Source organism: Mus caroli, unplaced genomic scaffold (genome assembly GCF_978045245.1).
Source record: "Mus caroli unplaced genomic scaffold, Mus_caroli_1 scaffold_9, whole genome shotgun sequence".
In the NCBI taxonomy this organism is placed as follows: Eukaryota; Metazoa; Chordata; class Mammalia; order Rodentia; family Muridae; genus Mus; species Mus caroli.
Window position 1 is genome coordinate 88032443 of NW_028227264.1, and position 16246 is coordinate 88048688.

Consider the following 16246-nt stretch of genomic DNA (forward strand, 5'->3'; position numbering starts at 1 on the left):
CCAGCAAGTGAGAAATAGGAATAAAATGTTATCCAAATCGACACTGTTGGTATGGTCAGTGGGCGAGCCAGTATGGAAATTCAACTGTTGATTCACTCTGCAAGTACTTATTGGGAGGTTGTCATGTGAGCTTCTGTGACAGATGCCACCAGGAATGGAGATGAGGAGACCAAAGAGGTGTTAAGACACCATGCCTGACCATGGAAAGGCAAGCAGCTGGTTAGGGAAAGGGGTCAAACATTAATACATGACTAACTAGAGACAACCGTAAATGACAGAAGCAATGGGTCCAAGAAAAATCAGGAGGGAGACGGAAGGGTGGAAATGAGCCAGATAGTCAGGGGCGAGTTGTCAAAGGACTGAAACCTTAGTTGGATAGTTTAAAAAAAATTTTTTTTTTTAAATACCAAGAGTAGGATGGAGCAAGCAGAAGAAGACATGCTAGGTAACATTGGAGGGAGGTGTGATGCTGGCAATTCTACTTAGCCTACAGGCTGTTCCTTTCTTATTGCTCAGTATTTTCTTTGAAATCTCCCTTGTCCTGGATACAAATGGGTGGTAGTCAAAGAAGATGGAGAATAAAATCAAGCGATTACCTTGGCTTCCTTATTTAAGCATGAGTACCACTTTTTATAGGAAACCAACTTGCTTGCCAAGTATGAAGAGTAACTCTTTAAAAACAAAAATAAAAACAAAGCAGGCAGTTTATGAACCTGGGCATATGACTGTAGGTAGTCATACCTTCAACTTCTATAAACATAAGAAGAAGAAAAAAGTGCTACAAAATGAAGAGATTCCATCATCTGGACTTATTCTTTTATTACACTTGTTTTCTGTAAGGGAGTGTCTGGTGATTGGTTGCTTTTAGTTTATAGAAAATGTATTTAAGCATACAAATAGAGTAGGATGAGCTTTGCGGATTGAAGCTCAAGCCCAGGCTTTGTTTAAACCATGACAGCTTGCCCGTCTAGCATTACGTCATCTGCTCTGTTGGTTCAGCCTTACAGGTCGGTCCAAGCACCTTTCCAAATTAGGAAGCAGAGGTAAACTCCGTTGGTCTTGTTGAGAATAATGTTACAGTGACTTCAGCCAGGATGGTCAAATCGCCTTGAACACATATCACGGAAAGATTTCCAGGAGTTTGCACTGTCTGCATTCTGTAAGAAAATAGCCTTGAACTATGGCCAGGTAGCCAGGATTAGCTTCCGTGGTACTGTCCGTGGGCACTCCTGAAGGTCAGGACGAAGTGCAATGTGCTAACACTGTGGGTTCATTTACAAGAGAGTAAGTTCAAGTTATCTGAAGAGAAGCCAGTGTACTGAAAGAAAGGAAGATGTTGCTAATGTGTAGGAAACAAATACACAATTAGCAAGCTTCGAGCCATGTTCAGGAAAGAAAAGATTCTTATTGTAATCAGAAAACAATCATTCTGAAATTTAAACCATATTCTTCATTACTCAAATAAATATTAACGCAAAAATGATGATGCAAACATACATAAGGTAAAAGTGCCCATCAGTTTCCAAGAAGACTTTTCTTCGAGGGAGGCTATTACTCCTTAGCCTGAAAGAGATGACCTGCGATGATGACTTCAGCCACAGGGAATCAGAGAAATACATGTTAACGACCATTTCCTTTCCAAAACTGTACTGTTTCTACAAAGTGCAGAACGTGGGTCAATATCACGCCAATAAGTGGATTTTCAATTCAGTAAGCAGCTGCATGATGTCGATTGAGTGTTTGACATGTCGGATATCTAAAATCAGTATACCTCTGGGAGTATGTACTCAAGAGTCATGAAGTCTTCACGGTTGCTAGTGAAACCTGAACTAGTTCACATAGGACTGACATAGGACTCGAAGCCTGGCAAGCCTCTTTGGAACATCTAGATAAATCAGCTGATTTTCACAACCGAAACAAACCAGGATTAAACGGCTTTTCTCTGATGTTCAATGGGATTCAGAAATGACCAACTCATCAACTCCAGCACTGGCTTCTCCCTGACTGGGTGTGACATTGTTTTGTGGTGACTTTCCTTTGTTTGGAAACGTGTGTGTGTGTGTGTGTGTGTGTGTGTGTGTGTGTGTATGTGTGTGTGTGTGTGTGTGAGACAACCACACACCAAAGCATCATTTGGTTATGCTGATTGGATCTTGCAAACAAGGAACGGATTACCACACAGATGAAAGCTAATGTGGAGGAAATGTCATTGGTCACATCGTGCCGGAAGGACCCCTTCCTGTTCTGGCCTTGATGAATTCAGCCTAGCTCTCCCTCCCTCCCACTCACCTTTTGCTGGAGCGGTTCCCGCCTCTTTCTCTTTATTTGGTTCTGTGTGGAAAGTACAAGCACATCTTTAAAAGTGTCTTACAGCACTTGTTTGGGTGCCGAGTGGAGGGAGAGGGAGAGAATAAATGATTATGTTAATGATGCTACATTGTCATTATGCTGTATATTAATTGGGAGTTTGGGGATTGTAGTTCAGACTCACTCTAACCTTTAATCAAACCAGTTAATAAATGTGATCGTTTTAAAGGTCTATACAAAACCATGCAATACATATTTTGTTAAAAATACACTTAACCCAGGGCCAAGTGTGGCGGCACACTCTTTTAATCCCAGCACCCAGAAGTCAGAGGCAGGGGATCTGTGTGAGTTCAAGGATAGTCTGCTCTACAGTCTGCAAGCTTTAGGAGAGCCAGGGCTACAAAGAGAGTCCCTGTCTCAATAAAACAAACCCTCCGACCAAAGAAAGAAACAAACAAAACAAAGTAAAACAAAACAAAGCCACACATACCTGACTCTACCAGGACCATACACTCTGAAGATCACTTATTTTAGAAGTCAGCCAGGGACATTTTAAGGAACATTGACCCATGTAAACGGTCTCAATATCTTAGCTTCTGGCTGTTACAATGAGGTATACAGCGGTTGTGAGATGTTTGCAGTTTCAAAAATGTTCTTGTGGGCACGGGGATCTTCTGGATTGGGTTGGGTGGCAATAAATGTGTTACGAGGGCAGTGAGGTCAGATCTGGTCAGTCAACGTCATCTACCTTGTATTTCTTTCTGGTCAGAATCACATTAGTTTTGAGATAAGAAGATAGTATGTGTAAGGTAGTAATTGTTAGGGCTGGAGGGAAGGCTCAGCAGAACTTGCTGTTCAAACAAACGGGAGGGCCTGCGCTTGGATCCCAGCACCTACATCAGGTGGCAGACATTGCCTGTAACTGTGTTCCTCTTCTGGCCTCTGCCGCACCCAGATACAAATACATTCACACAGATACCCACAAACAAATACATCTGAAAACATTAAAGTGGGCTGGAGAGATGGCTCAGCCGGTAGGAGCACTGACTGCTCTTCCAAAGGTCCTGAGTTCAAATCACAGCAACCACATGGTGGCTCACAACCACTGGTAATGAGATCTGACACCTTCTGGTACATCTGAAGTCGGCTACAATGTACTTATGTATAATAATAAAGAAATCTTTGGCCTGGAGCAAGCAGGGACTGAGAGAGCGGGGCCCACTGGAGCGACCAGAGGTCCTAAAATTCAATTCCCAACAACCACATGAAAGCTCACAACCATATGTACAGCTACAATGTACTCACATATATAAAATGAATAAATAAATCTTAAAAAAAAATAACATTAAAGTAACACGGCTTCCATGATGAAATGTTTTCTATGCTTTGGTTGTTGTTGTTGGTGGTGGTGGTGGTCCTGTGTATGTGTGTGTGTGTTATTTTGAGGAGTAGTTTGCAAGGGTAAAGGGTGGATATGAGAGGGTAGGGAGATGAGCGGGACTGGAGTGCATGATGCGAAACTCATAAAGAATCGTTTAAAGTTAAAAAAAATTAAAAGGTAAGACAAAAATCATGAAAGCAACTGTTTTAACCATAGCTGGGCATGTGGGCAATGTGTGCCACACTGTAATTCTATGGAAACCAGAAGGACATGAGTTCAAGATTAGCCTGAGATACAGGAGACCGTGTTTCAAACAAACAAGCAAAAACAAGAAAACCAAACAAAAACCATTAAACACCATTTCAAGCGTGAGTTCTTTTCTCCATGCCCTGTCTGTCTGTCTGTCTGTCTCCAGAACTAGTGAGCCAGATCTCAGCTGAGGACTATCTCAGCGGAGTTTCAGGGGAGGCATTTTAGCCCTGGTAGCTCAATAGTGTATAATAGATATGAAATATGGCACTATAAAAGAAACACAATTTATAGTGGCCGAGCGCAACATCTGACCTCTGGCAGAAAGGAAAGGCTTATGTTTCATGGCCTCTCGGTTCTCAGTGTGCTCGGGTAGGGCCAAAGCAAGCTTTACATACAAGAAGTAAACAGCATGGAAGAAGAAGAAGGAGATCCTAAGAAGAATGTCACAAGTCTCTAGCAGCTTCAAGATTGACATCTGCAAACAGGAGCTTGCCCATTTGACCTCCTAGGGGCACCGAGCCCGGTTCAGTCACTTGGAAATTCAGCAGTATTCCTTACTGCTTAAGGTTTTCAGTGAGGTAGGTATTCCTAGCTAGACAAAGAGGCTTCTATGAGCTGCTTGAGAATCCAGACTGCCCTCTGAAGAAAAACTATATCCAGGATGGAAAGGCTGCCTCATCCTCTCATAAATTTCTAGGACAAAAAAAAAGGTGTGGCGGTAGGGGGAGGGGGACTAGAAAATGAAGCCTTATTCAGTTCTACTTTGACTTGAGCAGAACTTGATCTTGTCAGCAGTGGCCTCCCACGCCCTGGCTCCACACCACACTGCCAACTCCAGTAGCTGGCGTGCTGCACTTACAGGGGGCACACACCAGTGTAGTCACTGACTGTCGGCTCATTGTTCGGCAGGCTGTTTCATTTTCAATTTGACTGCAAACCAACAATACAGGAAACTGCTATTTCTATTTAGAACTTCATGCTGTGTCTAGTACAGTGAGTCTCGGCTTTCAAGTGTTTGGAAGAGAGCCCTGTGTCCTTCTCCGGGGTGCGGGTGCCATCTGGAGTTGTGCATGTGGTAAAGACTCGTGAGTGGCTCATCAGATGCCGCTTTAAGGAGGAAGGGTGGTTAGAAAGACATTGTTGTTGTTGTGATTTTAATTTGTTTTTCTGGCCTGGCTGGCTGGCTTGTGGGACACTGCACATGATTTTTGGTTTCTTTCATCTTGGCAGGAGCAGACACACCAATGCTTCCCAAGGGCCACCTTGAGCTTTTAACCATCCGTTGGGCTGGCTTATCATACTCTCAGCCCCCGTCTCTACCCAATGCCTTACGCCACAGGTCTCCTATGTGTACAGCAGACTCAGTACGTTTCTGGCTGCTTGTAGCCCTATCAAGAATTTGGCTGGACACTTTTAATTATTTTATCCTCCCACCCCCAAATCTGGTAGGCAAGAAAATACTAATGACTCAATAAATTGGATCCCACGATCTCAAACCTTTCTGGAAACTTCCTAAACAGTTCCCGAAGGTGTCTGATGGTGACGTAGACCACGTTGAGAAGCTACTGAGCTTCGGGCTGAGACGGGACCCATTTTCCATCGTGACAGGAAACATGGAAACGTTGTCTTTTACTAAATCGGGGGCAGCTTCATCAACGTTTTGCCTCAACCAATACGAAACGCGAAGCCAGCAACAACTTTTATGTAACGGAAGGACTTGGAAATGATCCCACGATACATAGGAAGTGCTGTTCAAATTGGGTTAATACACTGTGGATTATTTTTGTTATCAACAGATCACACCTGTCATCATCCCCAGTAGAAAGTAGGTTAAAGCTCACAGCATCCACGGAGATCAAATCATGCTGGGATGGACTTCAGCATCTGCAGCTCAAATACACGAGGCGATGGCTTAACTTACCTTCCGGGGGAGGGGCTGGGGCGGACACTTCATTTTCTAGAAAGGAAAAGAACGATGGAAGCGTTAGGCTCACTTCCCATAAGTGACGGGACTCCACCCACGCTGCCATCTTCCTGTGCTGGCTGACGGAGGATCAGCGTGGTGTCAGGCAGCCCAGGCACACTACCCTACATTGTGTGGTGGGAGCCGAGGACCCAAACAGCCTGCTATATATAGGTGGGGTAGTGTGGTGCGGAATGGAGCAGAGGTGAGATGAAGATCCAGGCTATGCCCGCAGCTTAGTTATTCATCCAAGACCAGAAGGGGCGGAACAAGCCTGTAATCCCAGCCCTTTCCAGGTAGAGGTATGAAAAAGGGAGCTCACTGTCATCTTAGTCTATCCCCTGAGTTCCAGGACAACCAGGGCTATCAAAAGCTCTGTTTCAAAATGTGAAAACACATAAAACCCCATCCAAGCAAGAGCAGACTGGGTACTTAATATTGCTAAACTTGTTCTTCTCCCCCACCCCTACCCACCCAGCACCCGGTCTGGAAAAATGCCCATGCCACTGATTTGCTATTGGAGGGCTGCTGTCAGGACAAAATGAGACCCAGCAAGTGGCAAACACATACCGTGGGGCTTTAAGTGAAGTCTCTTTAACAGGCTCCCTAATTGACTGCCCTAGGTCTCTGCTCACATCACAGTTGTGTAGCTTGCTTTTCTTTCTTTCTTTCTTTTTTCTTTTTTTAGATTTATTTATTTATTATATGTAAATACACCGTAGCTGTCTTCAGACACTCCAGAAGAGGGAGTCAGATCTTGTTACAGATGGTTGTGAGCCACCATGTGGTTGCTGGGATTTGAACTCCGGACCATCGGAAGAGCAGTCAGGTGCTCTTACTCATTGAGCCATCTCACCAGCCTGTAGCTTGGTTTTCTTGAGGGGACTCCTAACAGTGGGAGCAGAGGCCATCTCTGACTCTTTTGCCAGCTTTTGGGATCCTTTTCCTTACACTTGGTCGCCCCATCCGGTCTTAATATGAAGGGAGCCAGCTACTCTTACTGCAACCTGATGTGCTGTGGCTGGTTGATATCCATGGGAGGCTTGCCCACTTCTCAAAAGAAAAGGAGGAGGAGTGGAAGGGGTGCAGAGGGGAGGTGGAGGGAGGAACTGGGAGGAGAGGAGGGAGGGGAAACTGCCTGGTAGGTAGTGATGGGGGAGGGGGAGATTCCCTTAAACAACAGCAACAGCAAAAAGGCACCAAGGTGACTCTAGTACTGCCTTTTTTCACAAGGACACTTTCTCTTGTCATGACAACAAAGCCCCCAGTCTTCTGATTCTGTAGCTTTTCACTCATTACAAGGCAAAGCTAAGGTCTCTGGGAAACAGAATTAGCCGCTCTGGATGTTGGTTTCATTAAGGATGCATGCCTGGATTTCTACCTACACTTACCGACCAGTTCCAAAGCTCAGGGTTGGAGATTTTACATCTGACTTTGTGTATGTGGTGTGCAAAGTGTGGAACAGTACAGTTGTGCAGTCTGGTAAGGAACCTTCCTTTAGAGCACATACTCTTTCCACATACTACGGGTACACCCCAGGGTGTAAAGGCATAAAGATGTCCCTGTGGGCTTCCCACAGGCACCCAGAACTGGGTGTTATTGGTTCTGTGTGAGTAAACTGGATGCCTTAGTTCCAGAACAGGAAGAGACTGTTAATGAAGGCAATCTCCTTTAAAAGTGTTTCCCTGCTTGACCATTAAATAAAACCCAAAGATAAGAAAGTTGTGTTTTAGGCAGATGATTAGAACCCAGGAGCTTTCTGTTGGTCCAAAGTCTAGGATACGGCACATCTATGAGACTGTGGCAATGCACAGGACATTAGCATGCCCTGCTTATGAGCTTAGACAAATGAGTGGGTATGCCATGGTAGAGATCAGAAAATGAGAAATGCCGGGATGTGGAGTGAAACAAAGTCTTCTTAAAAAAATCATATTTTGTATCTGATAAGCTTCAATTTGTCTACTTACTCATCTGATTTTTTTTTCAAATATTCTGGTGATCAGTAAGTATTTTACTCTTTATTAATGAGGGAAAAGATAGACAGACAGACCAATAGACAGACAGATAGATAGATAGATAGATAGATAGATAGATAGGTAGGTAGATAGATAGATAGATAGATAGATAGATAGATAGATAGATAGATAGATAGAAGATAGATGGTGGATCAGTAGATTGATGGATGGATAGATCAGTGGATTGATGGATGGATGGTTAGATGCATAGATATCAAAGGAGAAAGAGTATATGACCTCACATGCTAGCAGACGATAACATGGCAGGATGGGAGGTCATTCACTCACAGACAGAGTGAAACACTTAAGTCCCTTTGGATGCCACCAACAAGAACGCTTTCATGTCTTCCCCACATCATGGAAAGTATCATTAATGCTGTTGCTCACTGGAAGAAGAAAGCCACAACCTTTTTATTTTCAGGGATCAAAGTGAAGAAATGGAGATCTGGTACTGACAGCTTGGCTCTGGGTGAGCTGTTGAGGCGCACGGATGGATATCAGAGCACCAGTGTGGGAAGCCAGTTTCTCTGACATACTATCTTTTGGTCTGAGCCATGGCTGTTCCATGCCCAAGGACCTCTTCCTGGCTCTGTCTACAGACAGGGCTCTCGGTCTCCTGACCCTTCTTCCCCACAGTTGCAGAAGCTGTTTATCACACTCCTGTGCTCCATCCCATTATTCTGTCTTTGAAGTCTCTTACACACTGGGTTAGGTCCTCCTGCCCTCTCCAGGTTAGCATTCAAAGCCATTGCTGCACTTTCTTGCCCCTCCTCCCTCTAACTATGCTACCTCAGCCATTCTTCGCTGCATCTGTATTCTCTGTCTGTCCTCTGACCTTCCTGTCACTGAAGATCATTGTCTTGTTCTTTTCCCCATTGGGCCTGTCCTCTGTGACTATGTCAGATAGAACTAAGTGGGATCCTGACTTGGGACCTACCCTACTCCACCATTATGCTTGCCCAGGCTTGGTCTTATGTCTTCTTTTAAGGTCTTCTTGGCTGTAGCCTTTCTTTCTTCCCTATTCCCAGCGTTCTGTAGCCACATCATAATATACTATGTATCAAGTATGGTTTAGTTATTTTCCAGCAGTCTCTGTATACTTAGATCCCCTTCTCCCACAATTAAATAACCACAGGGATGCTTGGTTTTTTTAAACCTCCCTGGCATCTTGTTGTTTTGCTGAAAACACATTAAGCATACAGTAAACTAAGTCACAGAAGAATGAAGAAAGGCTTCATGGATGGGTGTATACACATTATCAAGCTGAATCGGGCTCTCAGCTTTGTTGTTAAGACAAGGTCTTACTACACAGCTCTGGCTAGCATCAAGCTTTTTGTGGATCCCAGGCTAGTCTAGAACACATTGCAAACCTTCTGCCTCAGCCTTAGAAGTGCTGGGATTCCAAGCATGTGTTACCACACACAGCACAAGGCATATTTCCTAAGGAAAGCTGTAGGGTTTTTTGTTTGTTTTGTTTTGTTTTGCTTTAAGATCCAGGTGGTGACTTGGGTGATTTCTAATGAAATAAATTAGAATCATCTTGGATGGGCCTAGCAAACACAGAAGTGGATGCTCACAGTCAGATATTGGATGGATCACACGGCCCCCAATGGAGGAGCTAGAGAAATTACCCAAGGAGCTAAAGGGAACTGCAACCCCATAGGTGGAACAACATGATGAACTAACCAGTACCCCGGAGCTCTTGACTCTAGCTGCATATGTATCAAAAGATGGCCTAGTTGGCCATCACTGCAAAGAGAGGCCCATTGGACTTGCAAACTTTATATGCCCCAGTACAGGGGAACCCCAGGGCCAAAAAGGGGGAGTGGGTGGGTAGGGGATTGGGAGGGTGGGTATGGGGGACTTTTGGGATAGCATTGAAAATGTAAACGAGGAAAATACCTAATAAAAAAAAATTAAAAAAAATAAATTCTGCCTTTAAAATAAAAAAAATATACTTACTGATAAAATAAATAATAATAGTAATAATAAATAAATAAATAAATAAATGTTATCTTTTACATGCTAAAAAAAAAAAAGAATCATCTTGGATGCTGAAAGCTGTAAACACGCTCTGAATATAAATTGTCCATCTCCATTGTGTCTGAAGGACCCATGCACTATGCAGCAGGCCAAAATATAAAAGCACAATGAGGATTTAAGAGCTTTAACTCAACTGCCTCAAATTGTGGAACCACTGTCTTTTTTTTTTTTTTTTTTGGTTTTTGGAGACAGGGTTTCTCTGTGTAGCCCTGGCTGTCCTGGAACTCACTCTGTAGACCAGGCTAGCCTAGAACTCAGAAATCCACCTGCCTCTGCCTCCCGAGTGCTGGGATTAAAGGCGTGCGCCACCATTGTCTGGTGGAACCGCTGACACCAATTGTCCACGCTGCAGAATCACAGAGCGCTAATACTAAGACATCTGTGTGGACAGGGAAGTTGCATGCTTCCTCGGAGAGACAGTTTGCCCGCTGAAGACCATGAAGAGCCCATTACTGTGCAGCCAACAAATAAACAGCGACAACGCGCTGTCACCTGTTGCGTTTAGGACTAACTTAAATTGACAGTTTTAACTCTAGTAAGTTACTGTCTGTAATTCTCTCCTTTCCTTCCAGAAACTGAAACCCTGACAGACCACACAGTTCATGCGGAGACGCTAGGCTCTGAACCTCCTAAAGCAGAGGTTTCAACCTGTGGGGTCGCAACTCCTTGGGGGGTTGAATGACCCTTACACAGGGGTCACCTAAGACCATCAGAAAACATGGATATTTACAATTATCATTCATAACAGTAACAAGATTACAGTTATGGAGTAGCAATGAAAATAACTTTATGGTCGGTGGTCACCACAACATGAGGAACTGGATTAAAGGGTCACAGCCTTAGGAAGGCCGAGAGCCACTGCTCTAGAAGAAAGCTAGGGGCCATGCCTTTGTTTCCCTCAGGCTGGCCTGGGAGCCCACGCTCTGCGACAGGCCTGGCTGCCTTTCTCAGTTGCTCTGAAGGAGGCAGAAGAAACAAGCTGGCAGACATTCCAATATTGTTACTTCTTCACTTTCCCCTCAGATCACCTTCAAGGTCACGTGATCTCTTATGCTGCCCCACCTCCAGGAGCATCCCTCAGTTTCTTCCTTAGAAAACGGAACTAACAACAAAGCCTCCACCTTGGGGTGGTCGCAGGAAGGAAAGAGTCGATAGATCGCATCATCTATGCATTATTGCTTCCTGGTTTTTCTTAACGATCGCCATGTTTACTTGGCCACACCTGAACAGGAAGCGTATGTCTATATATGCCACCTGTTTAGGGTTTGTCTACTTTTCAGGACCAGGGACTTCTCGGTGTTAAAATGTGTGCAGAATTGGGGTGGGGGTTGAGGAGACAGCTAGGAGTGGGACAGATGTGCTCTCCCCCTTCACCCTAACTGTAAAAATGGGAGCTACTAAAGTGAGTATAATTCACGGCTAGCATTGCAGCTCACAAGTTAGAGAAGCAGATCAGTCATCAACCAGTCATCAATTGTGCTGAAACAGAACAGATAGTGGGAAAAGAAGCGCCGGTCATTCCCAGGACATTGGTAAGAGTTCGTGTAACCTGTAGATAATAAGTGACCAGAAATGGTGACGGCCAAGCAGGTTTGATTCGGAAAATGAACCAATCCCAAAGTTTCAGCACCCCCATGGGGTGTCCTTTAATCCTATACTGCTGCTTGTGTGTGTGTGTGTCTTATGTCTTTGTCTCGGACAGATCCTGCCATGCTCAGCTTTGCCACTAAAATCATTTGCACCTCCTCCCCCCAAATTCACTGGCTGCTTCTATGGCAGCTATTTGTTAGTAACGATATCCCTTGTACCTCCACTGAGTATGGGGTAGATGGGAGAACACGTTGTGAATCTGGCTTACAAAACGGGCTGAGAGAGGAGACCCCATGTTTAAGGAACTCGCTGGTGAATGATTGCCAGGATTGGTTCTGTTGCCTCTCCTCACTCTGCCTTCTTACAATACTCGGGACCCTCGAGCTCCAGAAACTGCCATTTGCACAGGGTCTGATCAAACCATAGATTCTGAGGGGGAGATCAGTGGCCAAGTTCAAAATTCTGTATCTCTCACGGGCTTGTGGGCACTGAAGCTGCTAATTCACAGCCTACACGGGGAGCATTGCGGCTCAGTCCAGACCCTAAAGGTCCCCTATGCAGCTTCCATCTCATAGATGGTTGTAAATGCTAAATAGTTTACAGTAGCTGCGGGCCTTTCTTCCCTCTTTGGTCACAAGCTTCTTCAGGACAAGACCCATCTCCTTTTCCTTTCCAAGTTCCACACAGCAGGTGCTCTGTAAATATAGCCGACTGGCAGGCTGTTCCTACCCGCACAAAAGCCCCTTCTCCTCCCTGCCAAGAAATCAAGAACTGTCCCCTGCTGCTCTATGGGCAGCTTTCTTCGGCTGCATTACCCACAGGGAACGCTATGTCTTCCATTGCTGTCCTCCTGCTGGCTGAGGCTCCTGGGCACCCGCCCAAATCCATCTTTTAGATTTCATCTTAACTGTCAACACATGTCTTGCATTTCTTAACAAGGGCAGGAGAGCAATCATGGCTAGGGTATTGGCTCTCAGGAACAACGCGCCCCCTTTCCTTTCTAAGGAATCTGTCCCCTTTTAAAATCGAGGCTGGAAAGGCAACTAGAACCAAGAAAAAAACATGTCCCACCTAGGCAAATACCCCTCAGGCAACTGGTACCCACCAAAAGGTGGTTCCCGGGTAGTGATAGCCAAGAGGTACCTTCTTTGGTAAACTCGCCATATCTTTTTTTTTTTTTTTTTTTTTTTTTTTTTTAGAACCACAGATAACACAATTGCTTGGGGGCAGAACAGAGTATCTTAATTTCATAAGCTAATCTATGTTATAAATTCTCGAGTGACAGATCCTGGTGGATCCAACCAACAGCTGCCAACTTCTTACATTTTGTCTGGCTTTCTTGCTCCCTCGACTGGCTCTTTCTCCTGGGTCCCCTCTTCCCCTTCCTGACCCAGAAGTCACACCTTCTTCTTGGCCAGTGATTGGTTTCTTGTGCTCTTTGTTATCTAATCAATGAGGGGATAATTCCATTACAATAGCTGTGTTCTGAAACTTATCCTGAGGCCCATAGACAATATATAGCTTTCATTTCACATCTGAGAATCACCTCTCTGAAGCCAACTCTTCATATCTTAAACAGGCAAATAGATATTGACAAAGCAAGATGCCACTAAACTTCTGCCTACTCAAAAGCCAAAATACTGACTCTGAGCTTTGTGAACCAGCTGGCTAAGGGCTGGTTCTCTCTGTGTACTCATCCATTAGCAGAAAACATGCCAATAGGTCTAGAAGAGCAGGACTATGTAAGTTGCCCAAGAAAGAGAAGGAGGAGGAAGAGGAAAATAAATAACCAGAGAGAGGCCAAATATCTTAGTGGAGAACATACACATGGGCGGGATTCCGAAAGAGCAACGAAGCAGGCTTCTGCCTTCCTAGACCCAAGTGAGCGGGTAGACTTTGATCTTTTCTAACTCACAACAGGCTTTCCCTTCCTCTGCAAGGCTGAAATGCTTTCAGATGCTTGATCTATTTATGGTGGCTTTTTCCTATGACCATCTACTGTAAAAAGCACAGGTATGCTGCCAATGGCAGGCCTGCACAGCCTGTGCCCAGGCATTCTAACTGACGGGCACTGGTGGCAGGCGTGAGACAACCTCACACATGGCCTTCAGCTGCTGAAGAAACACTGGGAACCAGGGACTCCATAAATGGTGAGACTCTCTCCTGTGGAAGCCATGTCCACTCTCAGTGCCAAGGGTTCTGTGGTCAGTAACTTAAGGGGGGAAGGGGAAGCCTTAACTCTTAGATGGCATTAAGCTCTCTGCATATATGCGTCTGTCCGCTAAAATGGCATAACTCAGTTCTCTCTTTTTCATAGGCTCACTGCCTGTCACCAAGCTGCCGTACTAGTTTTACTTAATAAAACTAGTATTACATTATTATATTTCATATTGTCATATATTTAAATAATACACTGTCATTAAAAATATTCTGTAGACCCTTAGGTATAATCTCATTTAAGCTGTCATACTAGTTTTACATGATAAATATTGTTACATTATTGTATCTTATCATATATTTAAGCAATACACTATCAATAAAAATATTCTGTAGGCCCTTAGGTATAATTTCATTTCAATTTTTATATGATGGAGGGCATAATTAATTCCACCACATGAATGTTACAGGAACGTCGAGTCAGGAAAGATGCATAAAAAGTTATCATCGAATGCTATGTGTTTTGTGGTTTGCATTCTGTCACCTATGGAGGAAGCTTTTGAAAAATGAATCGACTAAAACCATTACCTTTGGTAATATGGCCCTGAGAACATGATATGCCTTATTTATCTTTGAGGCAGAGTCTATATAGACCAAGCTAGATTTGAAATTCTTCCGTATCCATCTTGAGTGCTGGGATTACAAGAGTGGGCCACCATGGTCAGACTTAATTATCATTTATATTGTTAAAACACACACACACGCACACGCACACACATGTGTGCGTGTGCGTGTGCGTGTGTGTGTGGTGTATGTGCAGGTGCCTGTGTGTGCACATGTACCACAGTGTGCATGTGGAGGTCAGAGGACAGCAATTGGATCTCTCCTTCCACCACGTGGGCCTCGGGTACAAACCTCAGGTTCTCAGGCTCGGTGGCCAGAGTCAGAGCCATCTTACTGACCTGTATTTCTTATTTTCAAGGTAACATTCTGAGTTCAAAATGAAATCTGTGACAATGTTATATATTGTACACATCAATCAAGGTGACTTTACCCAACCCACTGTTAATAGAGGTCACTTTTGGTAACATATAGCAAATTTTCTTTCTTTTTCCATTAAAGAGGCGATGAGCATTGCATGTGTTCCCTGTGCTGATGGTGGACTCTGGCACTATGTACTTCTACTTGGAGCAAATCCCCAGACAACAGTGCACCAGAAGGAACTAGCCTCACTGTAAACCCGGTTTGCATGGAGACATTCACCTCGGGAAGTATCGGTTATACTAACTCCTGTCACCAAAATCAACAAACACTTGGTTTATAATAATAGTCCTCAAATATGGGCTGGGAATCCTGAGCCCAGAGGGCTCTTTTAGAGTCTAGAATCTCAACATCACTTCTGTAATTTTAAGGTGTAATTTGCATCTTTCGTTCACATTCTCATGGGTAAATCGTGAAGTTTTCTGAAGGACACACCACATGTAATGACATCAGCATTCTGACAGAGAAAGTGCATGCTTATATATATTAATGTTTGAAACATCTTTTGACTTTTTTTAAAGATTTATTTATTTATTTATTATATGTAAGTACACTGTAGCTGTCGAGGGCATCAGATCTCATTACGGGTGGTTGTGAGCCACCATGTGGTTGCTGGGATTTGAACTTCAGACCTTCGGAAGAGCAGTCGGGTGCTCTTATCCACTGAGCCATCTCACCAGCCCCGACTTTTTAATTTTCTCTAAAGTAGTAATCAAGAACTAGTCCATGCCTTCAATAACTAAGAGTGCCTGAAACTCCACTCATTTCCAAGGCTGAGGAGGGACAATCGCCCAAGTCTTAGCAACATAGCAAGGTTCTGTTCTAAAAGCATAAGGAAATATATATATATATATATATTTCCTCTATATTCCTCTATATCTATATATATATATTTCCTCTATATTTTTCCATTCCTCTGCAAGGCTGATATATATATATCAGCCTTGCAGAGGAATGGAAAGCCTGTTGTGAGTTAGAAAAGATCAAAATCTACCCGCTCCGGTCTAGGAAGGCAGAAGCCAGCTTCGTTGCTGTTTCGAAATCCCACTCATGTGTGTTTTCCACTAAGATATTTGACCTCTCTTTGGTTATTTATTTTCCTCTTCCTCCTCCTTCTCTTTCTTGGGCAACTTACATAGTCCTGCTCTTCTAGACCTACCTATTGGCATGTTTTCTGCTAATGGATGAGTACACAGAGAGAACCAGCCCTTAGCCAGCTGGTTCACAAAGCTCAGACTCAGTATGCATATGTGTGTGTGTGTGTGTGTGTGTGTGTGAAATATGTATCTATGTGAGAATAGGGTAAGGTCTTTTTAATGTGAGTAAATTCATGATATAGACTTTGTTTGGAGCTTTGATTGATAAAAGTATTAAGCTGCTCTTACAGAGGTCCCAGGTTCAATTCTTAGCACCCACATGATGGCTCACAACTATATGCAGTTTGAGGGGCTTCAACACCATCTTCTGGTACTGCATGCACATGCTGCACAGATGTAA

General features: G+C 43.9%; 1 protein-coding gene across 1 annotated transcript in view; it reads right to left on the reverse strand.

Moving 5' to 3' along the window:
* The window catches only part of Mybpc1 (myosin binding protein C1), an 89776-nt gene that overhangs the window by 62797 nt on the left and 10733 nt on the right, over positions 1 to 16246 (reverse strand). The window contains exons 2-3 of the mRNA XM_085842577.1: positions 5862 to 5897; positions 2290 to 2331 (exon numbers count right to left, since the gene is read on the reverse strand). Coding sequence (XP_085698703.1) covers positions 2290 to 2331; positions 5862 to 5897 — 78 coding nt within the window. The remainder of the gene's footprint in view (positions 1 to 2289; positions 2332 to 5861; positions 5898 to 16246) is intronic.